The sequence below is a fragment of the Danio rerio genome, chromosome 15 (genome assembly GCF_049306965.1).
Source record: "Danio rerio strain Tuebingen ecotype United States chromosome 15, GRCz12tu, whole genome shotgun sequence".
NCBI classification, from domain to species: Eukaryota; Metazoa; Chordata; class Actinopteri; order Cypriniformes; family Danionidae; genus Danio; species Danio rerio.
This window is the reverse complement of record NC_133190.1, coordinates 5939823-5956035: the sequence shown is the minus strand read 5'-3', so window position 1 is coordinate 5956035 and position 16213 is coordinate 5939823. Positions and strand designations below refer to the sequence as shown.

The following is a 16213-nucleotide window of genomic DNA, read 5'->3' as shown; positions in this document are numbered from 1 at the left end:
TTTAAATTTGGCATTAGATTCTGGAACAAAACCAAACATTGGCACAAGCAACAATACCTCACACTCTACTGACAACTATGTGTAAATATGTATTTTTGTTTGTGGAAATACAGTACAAGGGATTATCTGTATTAGCCCATGTATGACAACATCTTTTCCTGTGTAGCTGAATTTATGGATTCTTTAGGGGTCGTTCACACTAAACGCGTTTTTCCGTTCTGAGAACGTGAGGCGCACTGCACTGCCTATTTTGTTGACAAGAAATATCAAGAAGTGCTGTTTTTTTTTTTTTTTTTTTGCTAGACAATGACTGAATCATCTGCGTATTGTGTGCAAGCGTTGCTGTCGATTAATGCTTCAATTGTATAATATTTAATATTATTGTAATATTCAAGATTTGTGAAGTCATACTTATATACTCCGGATAACTATAAACAGCAACCAAAAAAAAAAAAAAAAAGGTGTAACCATCATGTGGCATTTTTACAATCAGAGAAATGCTATGTGTTAATCAGTGTTATTTGAATGCTGAATTTTAGATGTGCTGGACATGGTTGACGTGATAGTGGAGAGCAGTGAAGGTGACATTGAGGAGATCGGACCTTCTCTCACTGAAGACATCATTCTCCAGACATTCCCATTTAGTGCTGTTGTACCGGCTGTGCTCGAGGCTCGCAACAAGCTGCCGGACAGTTTTAAAAACGCAAAAGGTAAATCACATATTTTTTAAAATGTAGTTAAGAGATTTGGCTTAAAGGAATAGTTCACCCATCAATAAAAAATACCCCCATAAATTTACTCACCCTCAAGCCGTCCTGAGTGTATATGACTTTCTTTTGTCAGACAAACACAGTCAGAGTTTGACATTTTTTCCTGGCTCTTTCATGCTGTGTAATGGTGTAGGCTCGTGGCCATTTTTTGGAAGATTTGCAAAAGTGTATAAATCAGTTCTAAAATTAATAACCCTGCATAAGGGATAAAGTACACCCAGGTGGATGTTATCGCAGATTATTACATGGCTGTCTGGAATACTTGATTCTGACTTTTCAAGGTATGCTATTCCTAGATAACAACCGCTGAAAAACACCGGCTTATCCAGGGCTGCGATCCAGTCCATTTTTCTATGCCCCTAACTCACTAACTTCAATCCATCTCGTTTCCTCGGATGTACGTCATTGCTTCCGCTGCATAATTGCCCTATTGACCTTATTCTAAAATGCGGAAGTGCGCCTGTTTTTGTGATTTTATTTTATTTATTCATTTATTTTTATTTATTTTTTAGAACTTCTGATTCAGTCGCCTATGGGAGAAATGACTAGGGATAATAAACGACAGAAAACGGTCAAAGTACTTGCTCTACAAATAAATGTTTGCATTACTAGAGATGCGTGGATGGGCTATTATTTCATCCGCAACCGCATCACAAAACTCATCATCTGTCCGCCATCCATCCGCACTAACATTTTTGACCAATTTTTACAACCGCCTGCCATCGGCTGACTGAGCTCTTTATTTGAATGGCTTATTCCTTTTTATTAATAAATGAATGTTTCTTTATTGATTATTAGAGAATAGAGAATGACTTTAATGGCATGCAGTCAATCCAAACGTGCAAGTCAAATCCAGCATTAATTGACGAACCAACTGATCTGGATGTACCTTTATCTTGCTTATTACACGGCTACTTGCCTCAAAATAGTTATTAGAGAGTAGTTATTAAAATAGTTATTAGAGAGCCACAATTGTTTATTAATTGTTTCATTTAATGCAAGCAAAGCTGACAAAAAGGAAAACAGCTGATTGAGTATACACTAACCGTTGCATTATTCAGTCACAAGATGGCGGCAAACTGTCACAATGCAAAGCTGACAGAAACTAAGCTTGATGCATAAAACAAAAGCTAATCTATGTATTATTCATTCACAAGACTGTACCAAACAGCCAAAAATGCAATATAACAGCCAAGCAGCTATATATGAACGTGGATAGACTGTAAGTATATGGATGTGAATTTATCCACTGAGAGTCAAGGTGATTTGAAGTTCCCGGATGAGCCAGTGTTATTTAGTAGTTGTTATCCTGGGATAACATACCTTGTAATGTCACGACTGACCAATCAGAATCGAGTGTTCCAGACAGCCGTGTAAAAATCTGCCATGACTACCATCTGAATGTACTTTATCCCACTTATTAAATGGCTACTTGCCAAAAATTGAACAATTAAACACAACAAATTGTTGAATTAATCCTTTTAGTTGATAAAAATAATAATATTTTAGCACTAGATGTATCAAAATATAAAAAAGTTTCAAATGAATGACACAACATTTCATACATTTCACATAGTGACAAAAATGTCTTCTTGATAGTTTAAGTATGTGCAGTTGTCAGACAAATACTTTTTTGTATTAAAATATCTGAATTAACAAGTTATGTATACATATACAGTATATACAATTATTCTGCTTTTTTGAATTGGATGCCTTTTGTCATGAACTAGTTTCTTAATTTTTTTTTTCTCAAGTGTACGCAGTTGTCTTGATAAATATTTAGAAAATAGTTATTCCTATTCAATTTACAGTTGACTTTATGTACAGTATTTGAGGCAGTTATAAGTCATTTGTCTGAATAATGAAATGTAATCCCAATCATTTTTTCAGCGGAAAATAATTTTGATTAAAAATACTACTAAAGTTACTTTGTGATTACCCCCAACACTGGTTGTATATAACCAACATTTCTTTTAAAAAATATAATAATATTAAATATTATTAAACAGTATTTTATATGTTATTGTTATTATTATTACTTTTATCTGGGTGATGATAAATATAAAAAAAAATGTAAAGGAAATTGATATTATTTTTTCAAGCTGCTGGGGTCAGTTTTGGATAAAAGTGATTAATTGAAAATGAAGTGTTGTTTTTTCTAAATTAGATTTCTGTGTGTGTGTGTGTGTGTTGTTGTGTAGGGGTGCTGTATGAATACATGGCTGCGGTTCTGTGTGATGTCCTGCACTGTCAGAGAGACCCCCTGGCTCTGTGTTTGACCCTCCAGCACTATGATAAAGAGCTGAGCACATCAGATGCTGCTTCAACTCCTCATGCTTCTGTGGTCAGCTTCTACCACTACTACTCACAGTGGCTCCCTAAAAACACACACCACACACTGGTGAGTCCTTTAAACCAGAGCTTGTTTCAGGCTCGTTCTTCAATGCTCACAAGCATCTGGTGTAATTGTTAGCTGGTTTTTAAGTTCTGGTGCTTTTTTGTATTTGCTCTATTTTTCTATTTGCTGCTTCTATTTTCTCGTGCTGCTTTTTCGTCGTCTTCTTTGTGGCCTTTGTCTTTTTTTCTAAATTTTGGTCTCGTTTCTTCCTATTCTTCTGCCTTTTCTTCTTTTACTCCTGCTTCTGATTTTTCTGCTTCTTTTTCTTCCGTTTCTGCCTTTTCTGCTGCAGTTTCTTTTGTTTCTGCTACTGCTACTAAATCTGATGCTGCACCAGCCTTTTCTTTTGCTGCTTTCTCTTTTTCTATTTCTGCTGCTTCTGATTCTGCTCATTTTCTTGTCAAGTCAAGTCAACTTTATTGTCAATCAAACCATGCAACAGTACATTACACAGCAGACTGAAATTGCGTTTCTCCCTTACTCCAATGTGCAATTTAAAAACAAAAATATGACACACACTAGACATAAACTAAACATTTAACTAATATAGTACAAGATAAATTGAATAAATAGACAATAATAAACTGTGAACAATTACCATATATCCCTTTGTTCCAGAATATGACCAAGTTGAGGTATTTATTGTAGTGCAATTAGGTGCAGTATGGCAAAAGTGCAAAGTAAGCAGCATAGAGGTAAGTGAATTTTGTAAACCTGTTACACGTGCAAGGGATATTAACATAAAAACATTGAGTTTGCCTTTCTCACAGTTCCACAGATTTTTGTGTGTGTGGGCTGTGGGGTGTGATTTTACAATCCAGTTTTCAGGAGTGAGTTGAGCAGTCTGATAGCTTGAGGAAAAAAGCTATTAATGAGTTTGGTAGTCTTGCAACGCATACTGCTGTAGCGTTTCCCAAATGGTTCTTCTCCTTCTGCTTCTGATTTTCTGTTGCTTTTATATCCATTTTTCCTACTCCTGCTTCTGTAGCTTCTGCTATTCATTTTCCTACTTTGCTGCTCCAGCCTTTTCTCCTGTTGTTTTGCTGCTTTTGGCTGTTTGTTCTTCTGCTGCTGCTTTCCCTTTTTCTATTTCTGCTGCTTTTTCTTCTTTTACTGCTGCTGGTTCTGTAGCTTCTGCTATTTATTCTTCTGTTTTATTTCCATCTTTTTCAGCTACTTTTGTTTCCGCTTTTCATTCTGTTGCTTCTGCTGCAGCTTCTTCTGCTTGATCTTTGGGCTGCATTTTGGTCCTTGATTCTGCTGCTGTTTCTTCTGTTTTTGCTTCTGATTCTAATGCTGTGTTTTCTTTTCTTGCTTCCGTGCCAGGCATTTCACCTTTTTTGCTGCTTCTGATTCTTCAGCTTTTTTTCTTCTGCTTTCTTTGCTGCTTTTTTCTGCTGCTTCTGCTTTTCGTTCTTTGGCTTTTTTCATCTGCTTCTGCTACGTTTTGTGCTGCTGCTCCAGATTTTTCTCCTTTTGTTTTGCTTTTTCTGTTTTTTCTGCTGTTTCTTTATAAATCAGGGATACAATTTTTCTGCTGCGTCTTTATTAATGAGGAATCGTATAATTAAAAATGTAAATGCTCAATATTTTCTTTATTTATGACTCTGGATGTTTGTGTGGTTTCCTGATTATTCCTTGCAGTTCATCTCTGAAAGTTTCACTGATGGTGGCTCTCATGCTGACTTCACCGCACTGCTGAAGACCTCCTTTACTGAAGGAGCAAATGCTTTTTTACGGACCTCTTTTAAAGAAGCTCTACAGGAAGCTTTGGCCACTCTGACTGTATCCCGGATCCCAGTGGCTGTCAATCAAGTGCTTCTCTACCTCAGAAATTATGTGCTCAACTTCAATATGGTATTTGCTATTTTTATTTAAATTATAGATATTTCTTTTAGCTTTGGGATCTGAAAAGATCTTATGGCAGAAAATCTTCTCGTGAACACATTCAGGTCATTGTAGATAGTCTTGCGGGCGAGTCTAACTCAGAGCTGCGTTTTTCAAAACATTCTGTAGGTCTTTTCATTATGAAGTTGTAACATATCATTAATATGTGTATCCTGACTTTTTCCTAGTTAACTACACCCTCTTTAAGTCATACTTTTGTAAGGTTGGTCTGAACCACTTTTAGCCATACCATATCACTTCTTTTGTACGTCTAAGTCTATGAATATAACAATTGAGGTTGTATATGCACCCTGTGTTTAATTAGGCTAAATTAAAGAGTAGGCCTGCTAATATTAAACTGTATTTAATCTTTATAGAGAAACTTTAAAGTTTAAAAAGAAAAATAGTAGAAGTTTATTTTAAAATGTTGCAACATTTTGTGGATTTTTTTTAGTTGAACAAAAGAAAAATATTAAGAATATAAAGAATGATATGTTTAGAAGGGGAAAGCCCTGCCCATTAGTGACGATCTCTCCCTCATTAGCATAGGACTTAAGTCTTGTTTTTAAATCTGCAACTATGCTGACAAATTGGCATTTGTAGCTCCGCCCTCTTTTGAAAAAGAGCACAATCTTATTTGAATTTAAAGGGACACTCACCAAAATGACACAGTCAGGATCAAAGCCTAAAAGGGGCAGATTCAAACAGTTATAAAATATTATTTTGAGCTGAAACTTCACATACACACTCTAGTGACATCAGAAAGTTATTTTACATCTCGTAAAAAAGGGCATAATAGGTTCCCTTTTACCTTATCTCATTCTCATGAACTCATTCTTATCTTTTCGGATACGTGTCTCATCACACCCCTTGTGGCTAAGACAGTGTGTAAAGTATCAATTTCCATGCATCAAAAAGGTAATTACAAATGTTTGTCATTTTATTTTCCTGCAGCTCCTTAAGGAGACGGCAGCAGAGGTGTTGAGCAGTCTGATGATGGTGCTGAACGCTCTCATCCTCAAGTTATTAAGCTCAGACACACATACGCCAGTTGAATCAGAATCTGCAGGACAACATGACGAGGACGCCCTCTTTCTGGACACAAACCAAGTACCTGCTGAGAATACTGACAAGCAACAGGTAGCTATGCTTTTTAACCCTTTAAAGCAGGGGTCACCAAACTTGTTCCTGGAGGGCCGGTGTACTGCAGATTTTAACTCCAACCCTAATCAAACACACCTGAACAAGCTAATCAAGGTCTTATTAGGTATACTTGAAAGGTCCAGGCAGGTGTGTTGAGGCAAGTTGGAGCTAAACCCTGGAGGGACACCGGCCCTCCAGGACCGAGATTGGTGACCCCTGCCTTAAAGGGTCACGAAACACCAAAACACATTTTTTGAGCTGTTGACAGTTGTATATGTGTCCCGCACTGCTAAAAACACTATTAGTATACTTATATTTCACTAAAAAGTGGAAATTGGTTGTTTTTGCGTTATTTCGAGCAAATTCGTACTTCCGGTTTGAAACAAATTTTTGAAGCTGCATCACGGCCATGAGATCTTAGCGTGTATTCCAGCGTGTAGACTGGACGTCTGTACCAGAGCGTCCCGTATTACGTCTCTGAGTGTGTTGCATTAATTCATGAGTAAGGCTTGGTTCAAACCAATCAGCGCGCTCCATTATGTATGCGCTGCAACTTCATTAATATGCATGCTAGCTTTCTTAAACTGTACGGAAACAGTGTTCAGACGGCAGAGAGACAACACACGTCGTGTTGCCAAAAGTTGTGGGAAAAGAATAAGAATTGTTTGTAGATGCGGGTCGCCAGTGTTGCTTTCATAATATGAAGGTTTTGTTTCATTTTCTCTCTATGAGAGAGCTGCTGGACTCCGTGTACGCGACGCGCGGCAGAAATGAGTTTGTTTGGAACTTGTTTTACTCGAGAGCATTTCTCATCAATGGTGAGATCCGGATTTGCTGCTCGTCTACTTTAAAAAAAGACGCAGCTCCAGTATGTGTTGATTGTTCTGTCTACAAATTCGGTAAGTGTGTGCAATCAGCGCCCTTTCTTTGTTCGTTCAGATGGCAAAGTTATAGTTGGTATGGTCAGCAGTACTCTTTCAGTGTTTAAAGACAGACCTTAGTCAAAATTATTTAAGTTACTTAGTTTACAGTACGTTAATATCACTACAATATTGAAAGATCCGCTGTAAATGCTGCTCTCTGAGTGTAAACACGTGAACACTGTAAGCAAACTATTGCCGACCGTCATGTTGAATTTTCGCTGCATTTTGTGACAGAATGGTCCACACACACACGGCTTTCTGACCTACTGAGTGCATCTGAGATACAGAGAAATGCAGAGGCTTTTTTCTCTTATACGACGTGCAGTAACAAACATTTCACCGTCATTAAACACACTGTCTCTCTCCCCTGGGTGTGTGTTTGTTTTTCCTCGGTTAACAGCGCATGCACAATTGACAACTCCCATTTTTATTCAGACCCTGCCCATTTTCCCTCCCCTGACACTCCCACCCAAACAAAGCTAGACACACCCACTTTCCTGACTTTTTCCAAACCAGAGGTGTGAAAACATCCTGCTGAAACGGAGGGTTTCATGGCCCTTTAAAGGGTCACAAAACACCAAAACACATTTTGACAGTCGTATATGTGTCCCACACTGCTAAAAACACTATTAGGACACCTATATTTCACTAAAAAGTGTAAACTGGTTGTTTTTGCGTTATTTCAAGCAAATTCGTACTTCCGGTTTGAAACAAATTTTTGAAGCTGCGTCACGGTCATGACATAATAGCGTGTATTCCAGCGTGCAGACTGGACGCCTGTGCCAGAGTGAGTCTTATTACGTCTTACAGTGTGATGCATTAATGCATGAGTAAGGCTTGGTTCAAACCAATCAGCGCGCTCTATTGTGCAACTTCATTAATATTCATTAGTCACAGTGTTTAGACGACAGAGACGCCACGTTGTATTGGGAAAACAAGCGTGAAGTGTTGCTTTTATAGTTTGCTGCAGTTAAGTTTCGTTTTCATTTTCTCTCTGCGAGAGCGCAGACTCACGTGTGGATTAACAGTGTACGCGACGCTCGACAACTTACGTGTCTAAGGAGGAACATTGTTTACCTGAGAGCTGTTCTCATCTGCAAACGCTGAGATCCGGATTCGCTTGTAGTCTCCTCTAAATAAAGACGCGGCTCTAGTTGCTGGTGATTGTTCTGTCTCTACAGATTTGGTAAGTGAGCGACCAGTGCTCTTTGTTTATTCAGTTTGTTCGTATTGAACTAAGTTAACCATTGCACCGAGTGTAAACATGTTAGCACTACAACCAAACTTTTACCTCGTGTAGGATTTTCGTCGCATTTAGTGACCGGAATAACACACGCGACTTTCTGACACTACCTGCCATGTGCATCTAAGTTTCCGGGAAATGCAGAGGGTTTTTTTTTCTCATTCGCTGTGCGGTATCAAACATTGCATGAAAAATACACACTTACAGCAGTTCCTCGAATCAAATATCTCGTTTGTCGCGAGGGACATGAATGAATTCCCTGAATGAAAGAGCCAAACTGCAGTTAAAGTCCACCATTTAATAATTTGGCAAATAATTCGACTACAGATGTCCATGTAGGTTAAACACCATCACTTTCTACTGTGTGTGTGAATTTTGACTCTGAAACTCGCGCGTGCCCAAATAGACACTCCCACACCATCCCACTTTTCTTCCTCCGACACTCCCCCATAAACAGAGCTGGACACGCCCACTTTTCTGACTTTTTCCAAAGTAGAGGTGTGAAAACACCCTGCTGAAACGAGGGGGTTTCATGGCCCTTTAAAGCAGCTTTGAGCACTGTACTAGAGAATGCATTTCAGAAATCTGCTCACCATATCATTCTTTGTTAATTCCTCTCTTTCAGATTGTACTGGCTGTCCTCAAGTCAGTGTTTAAGCACCCAGCAGTGGAACAGTGGTTTCTGGCTCTGGAGTTGAGCTCTTTTCCTCCACACAGCCTGAACCCGGTGAGGTTAAAGCAGCTGTGTGTGTGTCTGACTGAGATGACGCTTCTTCTGCTGGAGTCCAGCGCCGACACACTCAGAGATCTGGATGCTTTAGAGCTCATCAGCACGTACCTGACGTCCGCGCAGAGAGCCGTGCTCCGAGAACTACAGGAAATGAAAAGCAAGTATGTGTCATGCCGGTCACAACATGCTAATATGTATTTGAGGAAAGTCAAATACAAATTAAATACAGAATAAAAGAGAATATTAATATGTTAATATTAATATTACTAATATTTCACTACAATATTACTGCACTCAAATATGTATTTACCCCTAATTCACATTGTCAGTGCAGACTTAAATCCTACCGTTCTGAAAGTGATTAGTGTAGCCTACATAAACTACAACAACAGGACCAAATCTTGGATCAGCTGAGAGTGTGTAATTTAGCAGGTTCTTTTAATTTTTTATGTGAACCATTCCTTTAGGTTGAATTAAAGAGCCCCTATTATGGGTTTTTGACAATGACCTTCCATGCAGTGTGTAACACAGCTCTAAGTGAATGAAAACATCCAGCTTAGGTTTAAATCTGAAAGTGCACCGTGTTTAAAATTGATTCTTTAATCAGTTCAACTCTGCGGATCCGTGACGTCATCAACTTTCGCTTTAAGATTTACAGGGCTAGCATTGCACAAGACCCCCGTAATAGGCTTCGTTTGAAAGTGTAGAATCTATATTTTATGCAAATATGCATTTGGTTTTTATTCTACTGTACAAAACTTATTCACACTTAAACAGTATTTTGGATACCCGAGCTGGGTATTGAACATTGGTTGGTTTTCATATTTTTCATATGGTTCATGTATGACACATAAAAGGCTCAAATGAAAGCTCTTGCCGGTGCTCATACGGTTCTAGCATTCTTTTTACTAAATTATATTCACATATCAAACAGTTGCCGAATGAATCGCGGTGTTTCCATGGCACAGAAGTGAAAACAATACATTTATGATCACTAAGCAGCCCCAGATAGCACAGACAGCTGTCATCTCTTACCTTATACTGTGCGCTTCAGGGCCATTCTCCTCTGTTTTTGAGGTGATGTGCTTAAGTAATCCTTTTATGTGTCTGACATGGTTCAAACACAGAGAATTATGTTTGATCAAACAAAAGAATAATGAAATATGAAAACATTGATCGGTCTCTGTGGCTTGTACAGCACCTCTCATCAGAAATAAAATAACTTTTGCATAGATTATGGTGGAGACAGACATTTTTCTTTTTTCCTATGATTACAGACATGTGCAGGAACCACCAAAATTAATTACAGCGCGCTAGACCACACAGAACCTAAAAGGTACACTTTCAAATTTGAGTTTATAAAAAATATATATATTCAAAAAGCGCCTCTTTTTAAGGTGTTTATTAAACACAGACAACATATACAGTTATTTTAAACACTTTCAATAGTGTTTTATGAAAATTCAAAGGTTTTTTTTGAATGATACCAAATTTTTGCATTTACACCTCTGCATGTGGATTTGGGAATCTATTAAATTTAGGTAGGCAAAATCCAGGCGGAAATCCCAAACTAGTTTAACTGGTTAATGAAATAGTCGACTCAGAGTTGAATAAATGAATCATGTTTGGTTTGGATCTTTTCCTTGAACGCGTCGACGTCGATACGGTACATCACCAAATATGTACTTCCAGATCCAATAAAATGTAAACACACTTTCCCTTCAGACACTAGCAGAGCGTGGGGGATCACGGGACTGATCATGACGCGAAGATGACGATCAGAAGATGACAGACGGACATTCAGCTGCAGGGAATAAATGATTAAAGATCATTTTTACAACAATGCCACAGTATAGCCAACCTAGTGCTGTGTTCGTACCGTCATTTTTCAGATTTTTGATACAATAACCTACACTGCAGCGTGGGATTCGTCGCAGTTTGCTATTAAAGGAAGGAGCAGCAGAGACTATTATGTATGGGACTTTGTCAGACTTTGACAGGGACTTTGTCAGTAACTAATGCAGTTCAATTGGACCAGTTTCCTTTTCCTCTATATTTTAACATGTGTCATTAAAACTGTTGCCTCGTTTTGTGTAGTTTGCAAAATATGTGTTTAATTGTGTGTTATAATTTGTTATCGCCCTGCGTGTTTTGTAATCATGTATGTATTATAGATCAGTGCTTGTATTGTATATCTCTGGTTAAATCTTTTCACGTATTGTGTCCAAAACCATGTTGAAAATGCAACGTGTGCTTTTTCCTTTACTGATTTAAATGCGTTTATGAACAAGTGATCCTCTGCGGTGCGGTCAATTTTCAACATAGTTCAACTTTTGCCTCAGTGTGGACTAATACAGAATGTGTGTCATTGTTATTACTTAGTGTTAGGGTTAAGAGTGTAGTATGTGCTGGTGTTTAACTGCGTTGCTTATTGCATTCCTGCATTGGGCTCTTACACACTCTCTGGCTGCTACTTCATAGCCGTGGTGGACATTTCTCTGTCTCGCACTGAACGCAGCCAACCAATCACAACAGACTGGGTCATCGGTCAAATCAGCGCAGATTAGCTTCGCGCTAAGGAGGGGTTTAAGAACAAATGAATCGCTAAACGAATCAAATGGGAGTCGTTAGGATAATAAGATTTAAAAAATGCAGATTATAAAACAATGAAAATGTTTTTTGACCTTGCCTGCATATCAGTCTGTTGTTGGAGACCCCCAAAACTAAATTATGACCTTTTTTAATGCAAAAAAGGGGCTCTTTAAGTTGAGTCAGTGTGCTCATTTTGGCAGTTGTAGTAGCTCTTCTGGGTGTTATTTACTATTAGTAGTTTTTGTTTGGTGCATCACTTAAAAGTCATTTTTGCTCTTCCCAAGTTGTCCCAAAAAGGAATCCCTGTCTGTCCGAGCGCTCCTGGCTCTACAAGAATACATTGAGCCATCCAGCTTTAAGGAAGTAGTGTCGACCCTGCTGTTGCTTCCTCAGAAGCACCTTTTGGCCCCGGAGAACCAACTGAGCGTGTATGGCCGTACAGTGCAGAAATTGCTGTCAGACAGCCTGAAGCGCTCCTCTGCAGTCAGCAGCAGCTGCGTTACTCTGTCTCCAGCACACCTGCAAGGACTGGCTGCTCTCTTCACATCCTGCCAATGTGTGCAGCTCGAGGACTTCCTGCTACAGGTACCAATAGCAGGGCACAATATCACGCACATACAGTTGAATTCAAAATTATTCACTCTCCAGTGAAATTTATTTATTTATTTTTTTCAAATATTTCCCAAATGATGTTTAACCGAGCAAGGAGTTTTTCTTCTGGAGAAAGTCTTATTTGTTTTATTTTGGCAAAAATAAAAGTAGTTTTTAATTGTTTTAAACCAATTTTAAGGTCAATACTATTAGCCCCCATAGGCACTTTTCTTTTCGCTTGTCTACAAACAACTGTTATACTATGATTTGCCTAATTAACCTACCCCATTACTATGATTTCTAAACAATCTGTTCCAGCACCGCTTTGCATTGGCTGTCTCCTGCTCCAAATTAAAATTTTTAAACATTGAAGATAGTGTTCATAACTTTTTCCTCTAATAATCTCTAATAATATTGTATATAGGACTTGTGTAGTAAATTTCAGAAGTGTTTTGTTTTCCAGAAAGTTTACTTGGGCAATGGGAAATAAAGCACTCAGTCAGGTTTACATTATTTTGTACATTGGATTCCACTTTAATGAAAACATATTAAACAAACTCAATTAATGTAACCATTTAGAAGAAAACGTCCTGTTTTACTATAGCTGTTAGACCTTCATCTTGGAATATTGCTGTGTCTGACGTCACCGGGTTGGTTCCGTTCCCTCGACTGAACAGATACAGTGGAAGTACAGGACTGAACATGGAGACTGCAAAGCCTAATTTAACCCAATGCGTGAAGTTGTGGACATGGAGCTGCTCCAAATACATTTAAATTGTTTCTATTTAAATTACCAATGTTTTACGATGTATTTTGCTGCCTGACTGCCTGTATGGGTTTCAGCAAGGTCCAGTACTGAAGTAATGGAGGCAAGTACTTTCACTTTTCACTACTACAGCTGCTTACCTCTGTTTGTGTTTAAACCAAACTCAGATTGGTGCAGTATTTCACTCGGCAGGTTTTTACCCTTTATACACATTGAGAGATCAAATTGATGAACTTGAAAAGGGAATTTGTCTTAATATAATCCACACAGACATAACTTAGTAAAGCGTGAAGTCATGTATCATTTTAATCGTTGCGTTAGTCTGAATGTAAATTCCCTCAACAGGCAGCGCTGGAGCAGCATGAAAGAGTGGACCTTAGACACTGTTTGTGTTTGTTGTATTTGCACCAGCTGTGCGATGTGCGCACATATCTTCATGCATTGCGTTAAATTGGGTTGTCCGGTCTCTGTGTTCAGTTCGTTACTACAGTGGTTGAAACCCATACAGGCAATCAGGAAGCGTAATACAGAGTGAATCAAACCGTATCAAATAATCGGTAATTAAAAGGGAAAAAAGAAATATAGAATGAATATATATTTTTATATTGTACACACATTTGATGCTTGTATTTGCAGCAGCTCCACGTCCACAACTACATGCATTGGCTTAAACTAGGCTTTACAGTCTTTGTGTTCAGTCCTTTACTTCCACTGTATCTGTTCAGCTGAGGAAACGGAACCAACCCCGTAACGTCAGACACAGCGAAATTCCAAGGTGGTGGCGCCCTAGGTCTAAAAGCTATAGTGAAACGTGTTATTTTCTTTTAAGTGGTTACATTAATCAAGTTTGTAATATATTTTATTAAAGTGTAATCCAATGTACAAAATAATGTAAACTTGACTAAGTGCTTCATTGCTCCTTTAAAGTCCTGAATCTAACTTTCCTTTTTGACCTTATTTTGCTTGAAATTGTCTGATTGGTCTTTTCTTCAAGAGCAATAAATCACCCAGTGGCATCAATGTTTGTTCTGATGACTTTAGTAAACCTATTTCACTGTAGGTGCTGTCCCGTGAGCCAGGCACCGCTAAACTCATTCAGACAGACATTCTCCTGCACTGCATCCAGAGAGAAAGCCCTTCAGCGCAGGACATAGGAGTTGTTCTTCTGGAAAACTGCTCCACGCATGTCCTTAGTTTTGAGCTTTGGTGCCTGGATCCATCCAACCAAAAACAGATCAGCGTCCAAAACGGCAGCTTTCTGTTTTTACTCAACAGCTATTTGAAGAGAGCCACCGCTGATGATCCCACTCGTCCTAAAGACGGTCCGTAGTGCTGCTTTTCTTAGTAATCACTTAAATAAGGAAGTTTAAGTTGAGTTGTCATGTTCACATTGTGGCTTCTTGGGTTTTATTTTTGTCTTTGTCGTCGATAGTTCAAAAATCTGTCCTGAAGGTCCTGAAGAACGCTTTAATGGCTGAGCTGTGGCACACGGTACAGCAAGGAGAAGCTGGTGTTAGGACTGCTCTGCATGTGGAGGTTCTGTCCAGCCTCATCCGATTGGCTGCTGTAAACTCTGACCTAATCCAGCTTATAAAGGATCTGCCTGCCATCCTGCATAAACCAGACATTTATGAAAGGTAAACTTGGGCTACTTTTACAAGACAAACATGCAGCTAAAAAGAAACGCTTTTTCCTTGGATTTTAAAAACATTTTCAAAACAATCTGTATTTACACATATGAAAAAATGCCTAAAACAGTGTTTCTCAACCATGTTTCTGGAGGACCACCAGCTCTGCACATTTTCAATGTCTCCTTAAACAAACCTGATTCAGATCATCAGCTCATTAGCAGAGACTGAAAGACCTGTAATGGGTGTAACAGCCAAAGGAGACATCCAAAACATGCAGTGTTGGTGGTCCTCCAGGAACATGGTTGAGAAACACTGGCCTAAAAGACCAGTATTTGTAAATGGTACTAGTAATTACATTTTTTTGGGGGTGAACTATCTCTTTAAAAACATTCTGAGGTCGAAATATTTGACATATTTTGACATTACTGTAGTTTTTGAATGCTATCCTAATCCAAAAGATGCTGGTTCATGTTTTTTAGATGGAAGCTGGCTGACTCTATCAGTGAAAAGCTGTGTGATGATTCAGAGGAACTGCATCAGTGGAGGAAATCTCTTCTGTCGGCTGCTCTCGTCTGGCTCACTGCTGTTTATAAAAAACAAAAAGAGCCACAATCTAATCATGAAGAGTCCATGCTGACTAGACTCCGCTCACTCCTGCTGGGTCAGGTATTGTCATAGTTGTTTTACACCAGGGGTGTTCAATCTCAGTCCTGGAGGGCCGGTGTCCTGCTGAGTTTAGCTGCAACTTGCTTCAACACACCTGTCAGGAAGTTTCTAGTTTATCTAGTAAGAGCTTGATTTAGATGGTTTAGGTTTGTCTGATTAGTGTTGGAACTAATATCTTCAGGACACCGGCCCTTGTGCGGGCAAAATGAAGAGGGGGGGTGGGGAAGTGGGTGGGGGTCTTGGGCGTGCACTGAAGAGCAGAGAGCAGGTGTGGAGATGGGGAGCTGGGGAGGTGGAATTCCGGGAGTTTTTCGGGAGACAGAACAGTACGGGAGATGGGTCTGAAATACGGGAGACTCCCGGGAAAAACAGGAGTGTTGGCAGGTATGAATATAGTTTGTGTGGGTCCTAATGCAACCATTACTGCATCCAAATTGGTGAAAAGCCTTGGAGTAACGATTAATGACCAACTAAACTTCTCTGACCACATTTCTAGAACTGCTTGATCGTGCAGATTCACACTCTTTAACATCAGAAAGATCCGACCCTTCCTATCTGAACATGCAGCTCAACTCCTTGTTCAAGCTCTTGTTCTCTCCAAACTGGATTACTGCAACTCTCTACTAGCTGGGCTTCCAGCTAACTCTATCAAGCCTCTTCAGCTGCTCCAGAATGCAGCAGCACGAGTGGTCTTTAATGAACCTAAAAGAGCACATGTCACTCTGCTGCTCATCCGTTTGCACAGGCTGCCAGTTGCTGCTCGCATCAAATTCAAAGCTCTGATGTTTGCCTACAAATCGACTTCTGGCTTTGCTCCTTATCTGCTCTCACTTCTGCAGATCTATGTGCCCTCCAGAAACTTGCGTTCTGTGA

General features: G+C 39.1%; 2 protein-coding genes across 2 annotated transcripts in view; both read left to right on the top strand.

Moving 5' to 3' along the window:
• brwd1 (bromodomain and WD repeat domain containing 1) overlaps window positions 1-16213 on the top strand; it is a 1114832-nt gene that overhangs the window by 200124 nt on the left and 898495 nt on the right. The gene's annotated exons all lie outside the window — the stretch shown is intronic.
• Window positions 1-16213, top strand: part of urb1 (URB1 ribosome biogenesis homolog) — a 76125-nt gene that overhangs the window by 27661 nt on the left and 32251 nt on the right. The window contains 9 exon segments of the mRNA NM_001326445.1: window positions 540-710; window positions 2972-3171; window positions 4813-5025; window positions 6010-6195; window positions 8990-9255; window positions 11971-12271; window positions 14104-14365; window positions 14476-14680; window positions 15154-15340. Coding sequence (NP_001313374.1) covers window positions 540-710; window positions 2972-3171; window positions 4813-5025; window positions 6010-6195; window positions 8990-9255; window positions 11971-12271; window positions 14104-14365; window positions 14476-14680; window positions 15154-15340 — 1991 coding nt within the window.